Below are 14,409 nucleotides of genomic sequence, written 5' to 3' on the forward strand. Positions count from 1 at the left end.
ATGTTGAACAGTTTTTGCGTTGTTTTGTGGCGGACAATCAAGAAGTGTGGTCAGAGTTTCTGCCTCTCGCAGAATTGGCTCTTAACAATCATACATCCTCTTCTGCTGGGTGTTCTCCTTTTTTTTGTTGTACTGGGAGACATCCATCTTTTGGTTTGTTTTCCAAATTGGGGTCGGCGGTGCCAGAGGAGGAGAATTTTTCCAGTGATTTGGAGAGAGTTTGGACTAATGTACGTTGTAACCTTCAAGAGGCTAACAAAAAGTCCAAGAAGTATTTTGACAGGAAACGTAAAGAGGCTTTGTTTACTGTGGGTGACATGGTTTGGTTGTCCTCGAAGAACCTGCGGTTGAGTATTACCTCTAAAAAACTGGGTCCTAAGTTTGTGGGTCCATTTAAAGTGCTTCAGGTGGTTAACCCGTCTGCTGTCAGGTTGGATGTCCCTACTTCCTGGAAGATTAATCCTGTGTTTCATGTTTCCTTGTTGAAAAAGGCTGACGTATCTGATAGGGACGTCACTGTCACAGTTCCTCCTGTGGTGGAAGACGGCGAATATGAAATTTCGCGTATATCTTGAATTCTAGATGGCATAGAGGGAGATTACAGTATCTTGTCTCCTGGAAGGGTTTCGGTCCCGAAGACAACTCCTGGGTAAGGACGGATGATGTCTCTGCTCCTAGGCTTGTTAAAGCTTTCCACAGGAGGTTTCCGGATAGGCCTGGAGGATCCGGTGGATCCTAATAAAAGAGGGGGTACTGTTAGAACCCTCCTGTTAGTTTTTTTCTATCTTGTGTTTTGCGGTCACGTGACCATCTTCCTATATATTCCAGCTCCGCCCTTCTGGCTTTGCTGGACTTCAGTGTTGTTTGACTGTTTTGGTAGCCTGGTGCTTCGGTGCCTATCTCTGTCAGTTTGCTTGGTCCTCTTGGACCTCTAGTACTTTTTGTCAGTTTGTCTTTTGTGTTCTACAACAATTTCTGTTTAGGAGGTGTCCCATTTTTGTCCCAGTCCTTAGTACTTTTAGGGACCCCTCCCTTATTTCTATAGGTCTTCGATCAGACTAGCCGAGGACAAAGGCGGGTCTGTTCACTAGGAACAGGCAGCCCGCTACATCGTAGGGATTCAGCTTAGTCTTACTGTAGGGACAGCTTTCCCCTATCTTTCCTTACTTCTTGTTGCAGATCATAACAGCTTCAGGTTGTTAACCCGCCTGCGGTTAGGTTGGATGTTCCAACTTACTGGAAGATTAATCCTGTGTTTCATGTTTCCTTGTTGAAAAAGGCGGATGTATCTGATAGGGATGTCACTGTCTCAGTTCCTCCTGTGGTGGAAGACGGCTAATATGAAATTTCATGTATCTTGAATTCTAGATGGCATAGAGGGAGAGTACAGTATCTCGTCTCCTGGAAGGGTTCGGTTCCAAAGATAACTCCTGGGTAAGGACAGATTATGTCTCTGCTCCTAGAGCTTTCCACAAGAGGTTTCCGGATAGGCCTGGGCCTGGAGGATCCGGAGGATCCTCTTAAAAGAGGGGGTACTGTTAGAACCCTCCTGTTTGTTTTTTCCATCTTGTGTTTTGCGGTCACTTGACCATCTGCCTTTATATTACAGCTCCGCCTTTTTGGCTGTGCTGGACTACAGTGTTGTTTGACTGTTTTGCTAGCCAGGTGCTTCGGTGCCTATCTCTCAGTTTGCTTGGTCCCTTGGGACCTCTAGTACCTTTTGGTCAGTTTATCTTTTGTTTTCTGCAACAACTTTCTCTGTTCAGGAGGTGTCCCTTTTTGTTGCAGATCATAACATATATACACTGCTCAAAAAATAAAGGGAATACTTAAACAACAGAATATAACTCCAAGTAAATCAAACTTCTGTGAAATGAAACTGTCCAATTAGGAAGCAACACTGATTGACAATCAATTTCACATGCTGTAGTGCAAATGGAATAGACAATAGATGGAAATTATTGGCAATTATCAAGACACACTCAATAAAGGAGTGGTTCTGCAGGTGGGGAGCACAGACCACATCTCAGTACCAATGCTTTCTGGCTGATGTTTTGGTCACTTTTGAATGTTGGTTGTGCTTTCACACTCGTGGTAGTGACGCGCCCCTGGGCCTGTGTCGCGCTGCGTTGCGCACGCGGGAGCTTACCCGGAGCCGGATCTCTTGAGGGTTGTAGTCTCGTGGCGGTGACCCGGTCCGTGCCCAGGGAGTCAAACTGAGCGGCGATGTAACAGCGGTAGATGTAGGACGACTACGCCACCCGTTGAATGCAGCTATGGAGCTGCCGCTGCAGGACAGTCCGCTGAGGCCGGTGGATGGATGGTGCAGCGTAGATGGTATAACCCCCAACGGGAGGGGTATGGCCTCAGGGCAGCAGATGTGGATGATGGGGGTAGCAGGAACCACTCAGAGACGGTGCGGTGTAATTCAGGGTCTTTACTGGTAACAACGATAGACCCTCCCGGAGTACTTGCTAGTGAACGGGGCCTGGTCAGTCCTTGAGCAGATGGGATCTCCCCTGGCCAGGCGGAGTTGTAGGCCTCCCAAACTGACTGTACTCTTCTGGCTACCTTGCTAGAAGCGGATATAAGTAGCCCACGTCCCTGAGTGTACCGTGTGGTGCTCACCCGTATGGCCGGTGACTCGGGGCCTTCTAATAGCTTCCGCTCCACGATGGCGGTGCTGGTCCCACGCGTGTGACCGTGCCTTCGGGTTTCTGGGCCTGAGGACCTGAAATCCCCTGCCGGTCGGCTTCTGCTGCTGGGTAAGAGTTAGTCCCCACAGCCTCGGACGCCGGGTCCGGTAAGAAAGCTTCTCAGTCAGGGCGAGCTCTGCAGCTGCCAGCCCCTGACTCGTAGTAGTATTGCTTCTGCTGTTTCTTGTCTCTACTCTCCTTGACTCCAGGCTCAGGCCCCTGGACAGGGCCTGCCCGTGGAGCAGAGCCCATAGAGCAGCTCTGCTCCCTGTCTTCTCCTCTCAGAACCCCTTACCCTGCCTCAGCCCCAGGTTTATATAGGGGAAGTCCTTCCCCTCCCAAGACTGGGCAGGAGGTGTGGCATGCACAGGATCCCTGACCAAAGGACCTCCCACCTGCTCTCAGACGTAATATCTCTATCACTGTGGCAACCAGACCCCTGGGGTGTCACATTCCCCCCTAGTGAAATTTAGTACTCCGGGACTAAACATATTTTTTTAGAAAAACATAACAAGGTATAACAATAACAATACAATAAGAAAAACACATAAGATGGTTACGGCGTGTCCGCAACCGGGTGCAGTTTTGAAAAGCAAGGTGTCCATTTCACCAAAACAGGGAGACGTAACCAGGTAGGGGTCTGTCCTACCCCGAGTCCTTAACAGTCTTTTAGTCCATCCCGGGTTACGCTCCACTAACTGTACAAAGGATTCCCGGTAAATCCACCAAGGACTCCTATAAATAACTGGAAACACATAATATTTACAAGATATGGCCGCTCTCAGTCCTCGGCCAGTGGGGATAAGGATTGGCTGCTCACAGTCCTCAGCCTGTGGGGAGATGGGATGGCTGGTCACAGTCCTCAGCCTGGTTAAGGATAGGGGACACACGGGAACAGTTCACACTTGTCCCAACGGGGACCATATTTTAATTAGCAACACAAGTACCCCTACGGGTAACTATGTACAGTTCCACTTTACCGTACTTCAGTAACGGCATCCTCCTGCTCCTTCTTGTGTGTAGGCTTCAGACCCGTCCGGGTCCTCTTGGCTTTCCTCGTATTGGTAGTACTGCAGCTCCTCCTTGGTTAACGTGGAGGGCGTACAGTCCTTTTGCACCTGGGGAGTTCAGGCCTTGCGACCAGGCGTGGAGAGGGTCGCCGTTGATGACGCCCGGGGTCAGAGGGTGCAACTTTGGGCCTGGGCGCGGGCTGGTGGTGGTAGTGCCCAGGGCTGGAGGGCTTGGCCACAGGGCTTGTTGCGGGGGCTGGAGCAGGTCGGTGTCTGCAGCGCCCGGAATCGGCGGCTCCACCAGGGGGCCCGGGAGCAGGCTGACGCTGGCAGCGTCCGGGACAGGGAGACTCCTCTTACCTGCTCCCGCGACCGCTCCTGCGTCACGCGTCTTCTCCCGGCGCTGGTCGGGGCCGGCGACGACTGGGGCACTGCCGATGCTGGGCAGCTTAGTCTGCTGCCGGTCCGCCATCTTGCTGTCCGTTCCTGGTGTCCTCCTCCCCCCTAGTGGACCGTGGCCTACCTTCCGGAGATCCTCTTCCGTAGGCCGCGGCTCCGCAGTCAATCGTCGGGGTAGAGGACCTGGCGTCGCGCTCCTGTGACGTCGGCGTCTGCTGGGCTCCTTCCAGGACCTTACGCAACGTCCGGACGTGAGGCGGGGCTTCAGTTCTCGCGCGCTTTCGGAGTCCACGCCCCTCTTCTTCCCGCGCGGCGTCTCCAAGATGGCGCCGGATGGCGGGAAAACTCCTCGGATGGCGGGAAGAAGGCAGAAGATGGCGCCGGATGGCGGGAAAACTCCACGGATGGCGGGAATCTTCACAGATGGCGGGAATCTTCACCACTGGTAAGTTTGAAAAGTCTCTTTTTCAGGCACGCAGTACCCGGTGGTTGCGGGCACGAAATCCTGCCGACTACGCCAAAGTTGACGCGCCCCTGGGCCTGTGTCGCGCTGCGTTGCGCACGCGGGAGCTTACCCGGAGCCGGATCTCTTGAGGGTTGTAGTCTCGTGGCGGTGACCCGGTCCGTGCCCAGGGAGTCAAACTGAGCGGCGATGTAACAGCGGTAGATGTAGGACGACTACGCCACCCGTTGAATGCAGCTATGGAGCTGCCGCTGCAGGACAGTCCGCTGAGGCCGGTGGATGGATGGTGCAGCGTAGATGGTATAACCCCCAACGGGAGGGGTATGGCCTCAGGGCAGCAGATGTGGATGATGGGGGTAGCAGGAACCACTCAGAGACGGTGCGGTGTAATTCAGGGTCTTTACTGGTAACAACGATAGACCCTCCCGGAGTACTTGCTAGTGAACGGGGCCTGGTCAGTCCTTGAGCAGATGGGATCTCCCCTGGCCAGGCGGAGTTGTAGGCCTCCCAAACTGACTGTACTCTTCTGGCTACCTTGCTAGAAGCGGATATAAGTAGCCCACGTCCCTGAGTGTACCGTGTGGTGCTCACCCGTATGGCCGGTGACTCGGGGCCTTCTAATAGCTTCCGCTCCACGATGGCGGTGCTGGTCCCACGCGTGTGACCGTGCCTTCGGGTTTCTGGGCCTGAGGACCTGAAATCCCCTGCCGGTCGGCTTCTGCTGCTGGGTAAGAGTTAGTCCCCACAGCCTCGGACGCCGGGTCCGGTAAGAAAGCTTCTCAGTCAGGGCGAGCTCTGCAGCTGCCAGCCCCTGACTCGTAGTAGTATTGCTTCTGCTGTTTCTTGTCTCTACTCTCCTTGACTCCAGGCTCAGGCCCCTGGACAGGGCCTGCCCGTGGAGCAGAGCCCATAGAGCAGCTCTGCTCCCTGTCTTCTCCTCTCAGAACCCCTTACCCTGCCTCAGCCCCAGGTTTATATAGGGGAAGTCCTTCCCCTCCCAAGACTGGGCAGGAGGTGTGGCATGCACAGGATCCCTGACCAAAGGACCTCCCACCTGCTCTCAGACGTAATATCTCTATCACTGTGGCAACCAGACCCCTGGGGTGTCACAGTAGCATGAGACGGACTCTACAACCCACAGTAGTTGCTCAGGTAGTGCAGCTCATCCAGGATGGCACATCAATGTGAGCTGTGGCAAAAAGGTTTGCTGTGTCTGTCAGCGTAGTGTCCAGAGGCTGGAGGCGCTACCAGGAGACAGGCCAGTACAGCAGGAGACGCGGAGGGGGCCGTAGGAGGGCAACAACCCAGCAGCAGGACTGCTACCTCCGCCTTTGTGCAAGGAGGAACAGGAGGAGCACTGCCAGAGCCCTGCAAAATGACCTCCAGCAGGCCACAAATGTGCATGTGTCTGCACAAACGGTTAGAAACCGACTCCATGAGGGTGGTATGAGGGCCCGACCTCCACAGTTGGGGGTTGTGCTCACAGTCCAACACCGTGCAGGATGTTTACCATTTGCCACAGAACACCAGGATTGGCAAAGTCGCCCCTGGCACCCTGTGCTCTTCACAGATGAAAGCAGGTTCACACTGAGCACACGTGACAGACGTGACAGAGTCTGTAGACGCCGTGGAGAGCAATCTGCTGCCTGAAACATCCTTCAGCATGACCGGTTTGGCAGTCGGTCAGTAATGGTGTGGGGTGGCATTTCTTTGGAGGGCCGCACAGCCCTCCATGTGCTCGCCAGAGGTAGCCTGACTCCCATTAGGTACCGAGATGAGATCCTCAGACCCCTTGTGAGACCATATGCTGGTGCGGTTGGCCCTGGGTGCCTCCTAATGCAAGACAATGCCAGACCTCATGTGGCTGGAGTGTGTCAGCAGTTCCTGCAAGATGAAGGCATTGAAGCTATGGACTGGCCCGCCCGTTCCCCAGACCTGAATCCGATTGAGCACATCTGGGACATCATGTCTCGCTCCATCCACCAACGTCACGTTGCACCACAGACTGTCCAGGAGTTGGCGGATGCTTTAGTCCAGGTCTGGGAGGAGATCCCACAGGAGACCATCCACAACCTCATCAGGAGCATGCCCAGGCGCTGTAGGGAGGTCATACAGGCACGTGGAGGCCGCACACAATACTGAGCCTCATTTTGACTTGTTTTAAGGACATTACATCAAAGTTGGATCAGCCTGTAGTGCGTTTTTCCACTTTAATTTTGGGGGTGACTCCAAATCCAGGCTTCCATTGGTTAATAAATTTGATTTCCATTGATGATTTTTGTGTGATTTTGTTGTCAGCACATTCAACTTTGTACAGAACAAAGTATTCAATGAGAATATTTCATTCATTCAGATCTAGGATGTGTTATTTGAGTGTTCCCTTTATTTTTTTGAGCAGTGTATATACATATAAACTGTAGCTGCAATAATTTAGATATTATATGCATATATAAACACACATATATAAATATAGAGTGAAGGAAATAATTATTTGATCCCTTGCTGTTTTTGTAAGTTTGCCCACTGACAAAGACATGAACAGTCTATAATTTTAAGGGTAGGTTAATTTTAACATTGAGAGATAGAATATCCCCCCAAAAAATGAAGAAAATCATACTGTATAAATTAGAAAAATTTATTTGCATTTTGCAGTGAGAAATAAGTATTTGATCCCTCTGGCAAAAAACACTTAATACTTGGTGTCAAAACCCTTGTTGGCAAGCACAGCAGTCAGACGTTGTTTGAAGTTGATGATGAGGGTTGCGCACATGTCAGGAGGAATTTTGGTCCACTCCTCTTTGCAGATCATCTCTAAATCATTCAGATTTCGAGGGTGTCACTTGGCAACTCGGAGCTTCAATTCCCTCCATAAGTTTTCTATGGGATTAAGGTCTGGAGACTGGCTAGGCCACTCCATGACCTTACTGTGCTTCTTTTTGAGTCACTCCTTTGTTGATTTGGCTATATGTTTTGGGTCATTGTCTTGCTGGAAGACCCAACCACGACCCATTTTTAATGTCCTGGCGGAGGGAAGGAGGTTGTCACTCAGGATTTTACGGTACATGGCTCCATCCATTCTCCCATTGATGCGGTGAAGTAGTCCTGTGCCCTTAGCAGAGAAACATCCCCAAAACATAATGTTTCCACCTCCATGCTTGACAGTGTGGACAGTGTTCTTTCGGTCATAGGCAGCATTTCTGTTCCTCCAAACACGGCGAGTTGAGTTAATGCCAAAGAGCTCAATTTTTGTCTCATCTGACAACAGCACCTTCTCCCAATAACTCACAGAATCATCTAGGTGGCAAACTTCAGACGGGCCTGCACATGTGCCTTCTTGAGCAGGGGGACCTTGCGGGCACAGCATGATTTTAAACCTTTAAGGTGTAATGTGTTACCAATGGATTTCTTGGTGACTGTGGTTCCAGCTGCCTTGAGATCATTAACAAGTTCCCTCCGTGTAGTTTTAGGCTGATCTCTCACCTTCCTCATGATCAAGGATACCCCGTGAGGTGAGATTTTGCATGGTGCCTCAGATCGATGTCGATTGACAGTCATTTTGTATTTCTTCCATTTTCTTACTATTGTACCAACAGTTGTCTCCATCTCACCCAGCGTCTTACTTATGGTTTTATAGCCCATTCCAGCTTTGTGCAGGTCTATGATCTTGTCCCTGACATCGTTAGAAAGCTCTTTGGTCTTGCCCATGTTGTAGAGGTTAGAGTCTGACTGATTAATTGAGTCTGTGGACAAAAGTCTTTTATACAGGTGACTATGTAAGACAGCTGTCTTTAATGCAGGTAACGAGTTGATTAAGAGCGTCCAGCTGGTCTGTAGGAGCCAGTACAGTACATATACATATAGTACATATATATATATATATATATACAGTACAGACCAAAAGTTTGGACACACCTTCTCATTTAAAGATTTTTCTGTATTTTCATGACTATGAAAATTGTACATTCACACTGAAGGCATCAAAACTATGAATTAACACATGTGGAATTATATACTTAACAAAAAAGTGTGAAACAACTGAAAATATGTCTTATATCAAGAGAAAGCCAAGAGTGTGCAAAGCAGTCATCAAAGCAAAAGGTGGCTACTTTGAAGAACGTAGAATATAAGACATATTTTCAGTTGTTTCACACTTTTTTGTTAAGTATATAATTCCACATGTGTTAATTCATAGTTTTGATGCCTTCAGTGTGAATGTACAATTATCATAGTCATGAAAATACAGAAAAATCTTTAAATGAGAAAGTGTGTCCAAACTTTTGGTCTGTACGGTATATATATGTGTGTGTTCACAGTTTGAATACATACTTATTAGAATCTATTGGATTGTTCACATGTCCGTGTTTTTTGTGGAACGAGTCGTGGATCAAAATTACCAATACAAGTCTATGGGTCCGTGAAAATCATAGACAGAACACATTGCCATTATTGTGAAATCCAAGTGCTGCCGTTTTTAAAAATGTAGTGGATAGGAGAAGCTTTACAAAGAAAATTTCAGACTAAAAAATCACTGATGAAAGACCTATGGTAAAAACTGACAGACGGACCAGGCACTGATGAAAATCTGAACATTTTTTGCGCACAAGAAAATCAATGTCGTCTGAATGAGGCCTAAAACTCCTGGACCCAATGTACCAGCTGCATATGATAACGATAGTAAATAGCATGGTGCACACTGTATCAATGCAACACCCACTTACAGAATTCATATCTGTCTTAGACCCATATATGAGGCTCCAGTGTGATTGTAAGTGCCTACATTTAAGCACCCATGAAATCTAAATGTCCAATATCTATGGCTAAACTGTAAGTCGTCATCGTGGTAGAAAAGTAGTTTGATTTTTTTTTGTATGTACCCCCTCCTAAGTCCTTACCTGTCTCGAGGGGGACCAGGGATGTGGTCATACTTCATGTGCATGTAGTAGATGTAGCCACAATAAAGAAGGAAACAGATGGCGACCAGGATCAGGAGCAAAATAACAGCTCCCATAATAAAACTCCACACCCCCATGTCTTGTTCTTGTTTGGAGTCGGGCATCAAAACAATACAGAGGCTGCTTTACTGTACCACAAACCAAGCTAGGAGCAGCAGGCTGTATGATCAGATCCAGCGTCCCTCCCCCAGTAAAGCAAGGAGGTGTTTATCACATTCTTGGGCAGAGGCCATATACATAAAGGAAAGCATTTATTTCCTAGACAGAATGTGGCACGTGATTGTGAACGCTTCCTAAAGAGCAACAATGACACAATTCTGCTGAACTCTATACTTCTACATTGTTATATAATGTTATAGACACAAATATGAAGTGTTACACCCTACATAATGTAAGAAAGAGAAGGTATGAATGGGCGATAACCCAATACTATGCCGTAAAACAAATACAAAAAATAAAAAAACTATAAATTATAGTTTAGTTACTTTAGAGCAGGGTTCCCCAACTCCAGTCCTCAAGGCCCACCAACAGGTCATGTTTTCAGGATTTCCTTAGTATTGCACAGGCAATAATTCCATCACCTGCACAGGCAATAATTCCATCACCTGTGCAATACTAAGGAAATCCTGAAAACATGACCTGTTGGTGGGCCTTGAGGACTGGAGTTGGGGAACCCTGCTTTAGAGGAGAGGTGAATATCAGTACCCTGGAAGCCATTGCCCTGGTCAGACAAATTTGCACAATGTCGGATTTAAAAAAAAAAAAAGGAGTTTAGAGTCCAGAATGAATGATAAATAGAGACTTCATTGGGTGAATGGACGTCAAACATTAATAAATGGTTCAAAGAAGAAGTGTCTCCGAATTCTCTGATAGAAAGAAAAAAAGAAACAAAAATAAGTCATAGAAAATAATATAAAGATGTGATTAATATCAACTAAATCAAACATTGAAATGAAGAAGAAATATACCGTAACGTTAGGGAGGGCTATAGGAATTCATATACAGAGTTTCTTTGGTGGCCGTGTTTTTCTCTTATAAGGGGTCACTGTGCTAATGATGTCACTCTCCACTGTACATTATACAATGTAGAGTCGCTAGAAATAATGCTGCCCACACATGCTGCAATAATGACCCCACTGATAAAGGATCACAGATCCGGCAGCAGATGCACAAATGCAAAGAAAATGGACAAGTTTCAGGCTGCATGCAAAGAGATCTGCAGCTTCTCTGCTGCATGTCACAGATTATAAACGTGTAAATGTTAAACTTCTATGTCAATTCCATATTGTCATATTTCTAGGTACGTAAGTGATCACTGCACATTCTGAAAACTTCATCTTATTTGATAAATAAGGTAATAAACAGCAAATCAACTACTTATATAGTATGTTGTACTGCCACAAAAAATAATCACACCAAAGTGCCAGCCACTATGTGTCTCCCTGTTGTGGTATTCGCCTGCTGTCAAGTGTAATCCGTCCCTATCAGCAGAGAGGGTGAGACACATTACTGAAAGTGAGGGCGGGTTTTATCTCTTTACAGGAACTGGGGGTGGGTTTTCTCTCTACAGGAAGTGGGGGGGTGGTTTTACCTCTCTACAGGAAGTGGGGGGCTGGTTTTATCTCTACAGGAAGTGGGGGTGTTTTTTCTCTCACTACAGGAAGTGGGGGCGGGTTTTATCTCTACAGGAAGTGGGGGGCAGGTTTTATGTCTACAAGAAGTGGGGGTGTTTTTTCTCTCACTACAGGAAGTGGGGGGCTGGTTTTATCTCTCTACAGAAAGTGGGGGGCTGGTTTTATCTCTACAGGAAGTGGGGGTGGTTTTTCTCTCACTACAGGAAGTGGGGGCAAATTTTATCTCTCTACAGGAAGTGGGGCAAGTTTTATCTTTCTGCAGGAACTGAGGGTGGGTTTTCTCTCTACAGGAAGTGGGGGGCTGGTTTTATCATCGTCGCTGCAGCCAATCACTGGCCGCTGATTCACAACAGCTGACAAGTGGGTCCCCCGCCCCTCTCCTTGCTTCTTCAAGGAAGCAGTGCTGAAGAACAGCAGTGATCTGGTAGAAGAGAGGATTTTTTTTATTTTTAAGACCACCATGGGCCCATTTGTTAAATAAAAATAAGTTGTGTACAACCTCTTACTTACTTTGAGTGTGCGATGTCTTAGTCTACAGATTAACCCATCCCTCAGGTGCAAAGTTCCAGTACCTAGGATTTTGTACGTTTGTCCTTCTACTAGTTTAATGTGATAATTGTGAACGAGTTTAGCGATTATCACTTTAGACATCATCTAGAAGAGAAAACATAAGGTTTAGTGCAAAGAAGAGTAAAAAAAAAGTTTCTTTATCATATCACTGATGAAAAAAAATCACACAATTATATGAGATGTATGCTAAATTATCAAAATTTCAAAATCGCATACACTGCCAACAGATTTTATTTTCATACCTGTGCAAACTCTTTTCCAATACAGGAGCGGGGCCCCAGTGAAAATGGAAAATATGAGAAGTATGGCCTGTGAAGACACACATAAGAAGCCAACTAGAATTGTGAAATAAATTCTATAGAAAGTAAAACCCAAACATTAAATGATATAAGAGGAGACCTCATGGAAAATAAAGTGCAACAAAATGGATGTTAGGGTATGTGCACACGATCAGGAGCCGCTGCGGGTTTTATGCTGCATGTATATGCAGCATCAAACCCGTAGGGGCCGGATGTTACAGCATAGTGGATGAGATTTGTAGAAATCAAATGTCCACTATGTGTCTCCGTGCACCTGCGGATCACTCGCGGACACGGACATGCGGCGAGTCTTTCCAGACAGCAGCATGTCAATTTCTCTTGCAGAGTCGCTAGTCTTCCCAAGACAAATTAAATCACTACAATGTATTGAATGAGGTGAATCCGCATGGTTCAATGAACACACGGATTCACCTGCGTTCATATAACGCAGCGCTTTGGACGTAGCATAAAGTATGCTGCGTCCAAAGCGCTGCCTGTCCGGATCGTGTGCACATACCCTAATACAGTAAATATGGAGGAGAAAGTGGCATACCTGGCTTCATCTGGATGAAATCTGTCTGGGTTAAAGATCAAGGGGTCATGATAACAATGATCCAACCGCCCCATGATGTAAGAATTAACCTGCACAGAAAACTGTTCATTAGAGACAATAAGAAACTATGGATGGCTAAACAGGTTCTGGTATATTAAAGGAGACCAGCCTAGAGACTACCAATAACATTGATGGTTCTCAGGGTGTCACAGATAGCAGAAGGTCAGAACAGAACAAAAACAACATCCACCATTACAGGTGTTGCTACAGCTCACCTCCTCCTCCTGTACAATGACTGATAACACATCTATCTACAATAGATTACACAGGATGCACCATTAAAAACACCTCTACCTACAGTAGATAACACAGGATCCACGATTCACAATAGCTGATGTCACAGCTCACCTTCTCCTCCTGTACAATGACTGATAACACATCTATATACAGTAGATACCACAGGATCCACCATTCATAATAGGTGATGTCACAGCTCACCTCCTCCTCCTGTACAATGACTGATAACACCTCTATATACAGTAGATACCACAGGATCCACCATTCACAATAGGTGATGTCACAGCTCACCTCCTCCTGTACAATAACTGATAACACCTCTATATACAGTAGATAACACAGGATCCACGATTCACAATAGCTGATGTCACAGCTCACCTCCTCCTCCTGTACAGTGACTGATAACACATCTATATACAGTAGATACCACAGGATCCACCATTCACAATAGGTGATGTCACAGCTCACCTCCTCCTCCTGTACAGTGACTGATAACACATCTATATACGGTAGATAACACAGTATCCACAATTCACAATAGGTGATGTCACAGCTCACCTACTCCTCCTGTACAATGACTGATAACACCTCTATATACAGTAGATAACACAGGATCCACAATTCACAATAGGTGATGTCACAGCTCACCTCCTCCTCCTCCTGTACAATGACTGATAACTCCTCTATATACAGTAGATAACACAGGATCCACCATTCACAATAGTTGATGTCACAGCTCACCTTCTCCTCCTGTACAATGACTGATAACACATCTATATACAGTAGATACCACAGGATCCACCATTCACAATAGGTGATGTCACAGCTCACCTCCTCCTGTACAATAACTGATAACACCTCTATATACAGTAGATAACACAGGATCCACGATTCACAATAGCTGATGTCACAGCTCACCTCCTCCTCCTGTACAGTGACTGATAACACATCTATATACAGTAGATACCACAGGATCCACCATTCACAATAGGTGATGTCACAGCTCACCTCCGCCTCCTGTACAGTGACTGATAACACATCTATATACGGTAGATAACACAGTATCCACAATTCACAATAGGTGATGTCACAGCTCACCTCCTCCTCCTGTACAATAACTGATAACACCTCTATATACAGTAGATAACACAGGATCCACCATTCACAATAGGTGATGTCACAGCTCACCTACTCCTCCTGTACAATGACTGATAACACCTCTATATACAGTAGATAACACAGGATCCACAATTCACAATAGGTGATGTCACAGCTCACCTCCTCCTCCTCCTGTACAATGACTGATAACTCCTCTATATACAGTAGATAACACAGGATCCACCATTCACAATAGGTGATGTCACAGCTCACCTACTCCTCCTGTACAATGACTGATAACACCTCTATATACAGTAGATATCACAGGATCAACCATTAACAATAAGTGATATCACAGCTCTGTCTACTAAGACTAAAATAAGACTTATACTCCCTGGTCTGTAGAGATCACTTATTCACAGTAATGTCATTATCATT

General features: G+C 46.8%; 2 protein-coding genes across 3 annotated transcripts in view; both read right to left on the minus strand.

The window, feature by feature from the left end:
• The window catches only part of LOC141153589 (cholesterol 24-hydroxylase-like), a 60,167-nt gene extending 50,437 nt beyond the window's left edge, over window positions 1-9,730 (minus strand). Inside the window, exon 1 of the mRNA XM_073638539.1 lies at window positions 9,461-9,730. Coding sequence (XP_073494640.1) covers window positions 9,461-9,624 — 164 coding nt within the window. The 5' untranslated portion in view covers window positions 9,625-9,730. The remainder of the gene's footprint in view (window positions 1-9,460) is intronic.
• Window positions 9,731-10,237: 507 nt separating this feature from the next.
• Window positions 10,238-14,409, minus strand: part of LOC141153591 (cholesterol 24-hydroxylase-like) — a 40,265-nt gene continuing 36,093 nt past the window's right edge. For both annotated transcript variants that reach the window (XM_073638543.1, XM_073638542.1), the window contains 4 exons: window positions 12,577-12,665; window positions 11,967-12,033; window positions 11,665-11,808; window positions 10,238-10,386 (listed from right to left, as the gene is read on the minus strand). In XM_073638543.1, coding sequence (XP_073494644.1) covers window positions 10,342-10,386; window positions 11,665-11,808; window positions 11,967-12,033; window positions 12,577-12,665 — 345 coding nt within the window. In that variant the 3' untranslated portion in view covers window positions 10,238-10,341. The remainder of the gene's footprint in view (window positions 10,387-11,664; window positions 11,809-11,966; window positions 12,034-12,576; window positions 12,666-14,409) is intronic.

Source organism: Phyllobates terribilis, unplaced genomic scaffold (assembly GCF_046119375.1).
Source record: "Phyllobates terribilis strain yellow unplaced genomic scaffold, ASM4611937v1 Scaffold_7__3_contigs__length_470593459, whole genome shotgun sequence".
Classification (NCBI taxonomy): Eukaryota; Metazoa; Chordata; class Amphibia; order Anura; family Dendrobatidae; genus Phyllobates; species Phyllobates terribilis.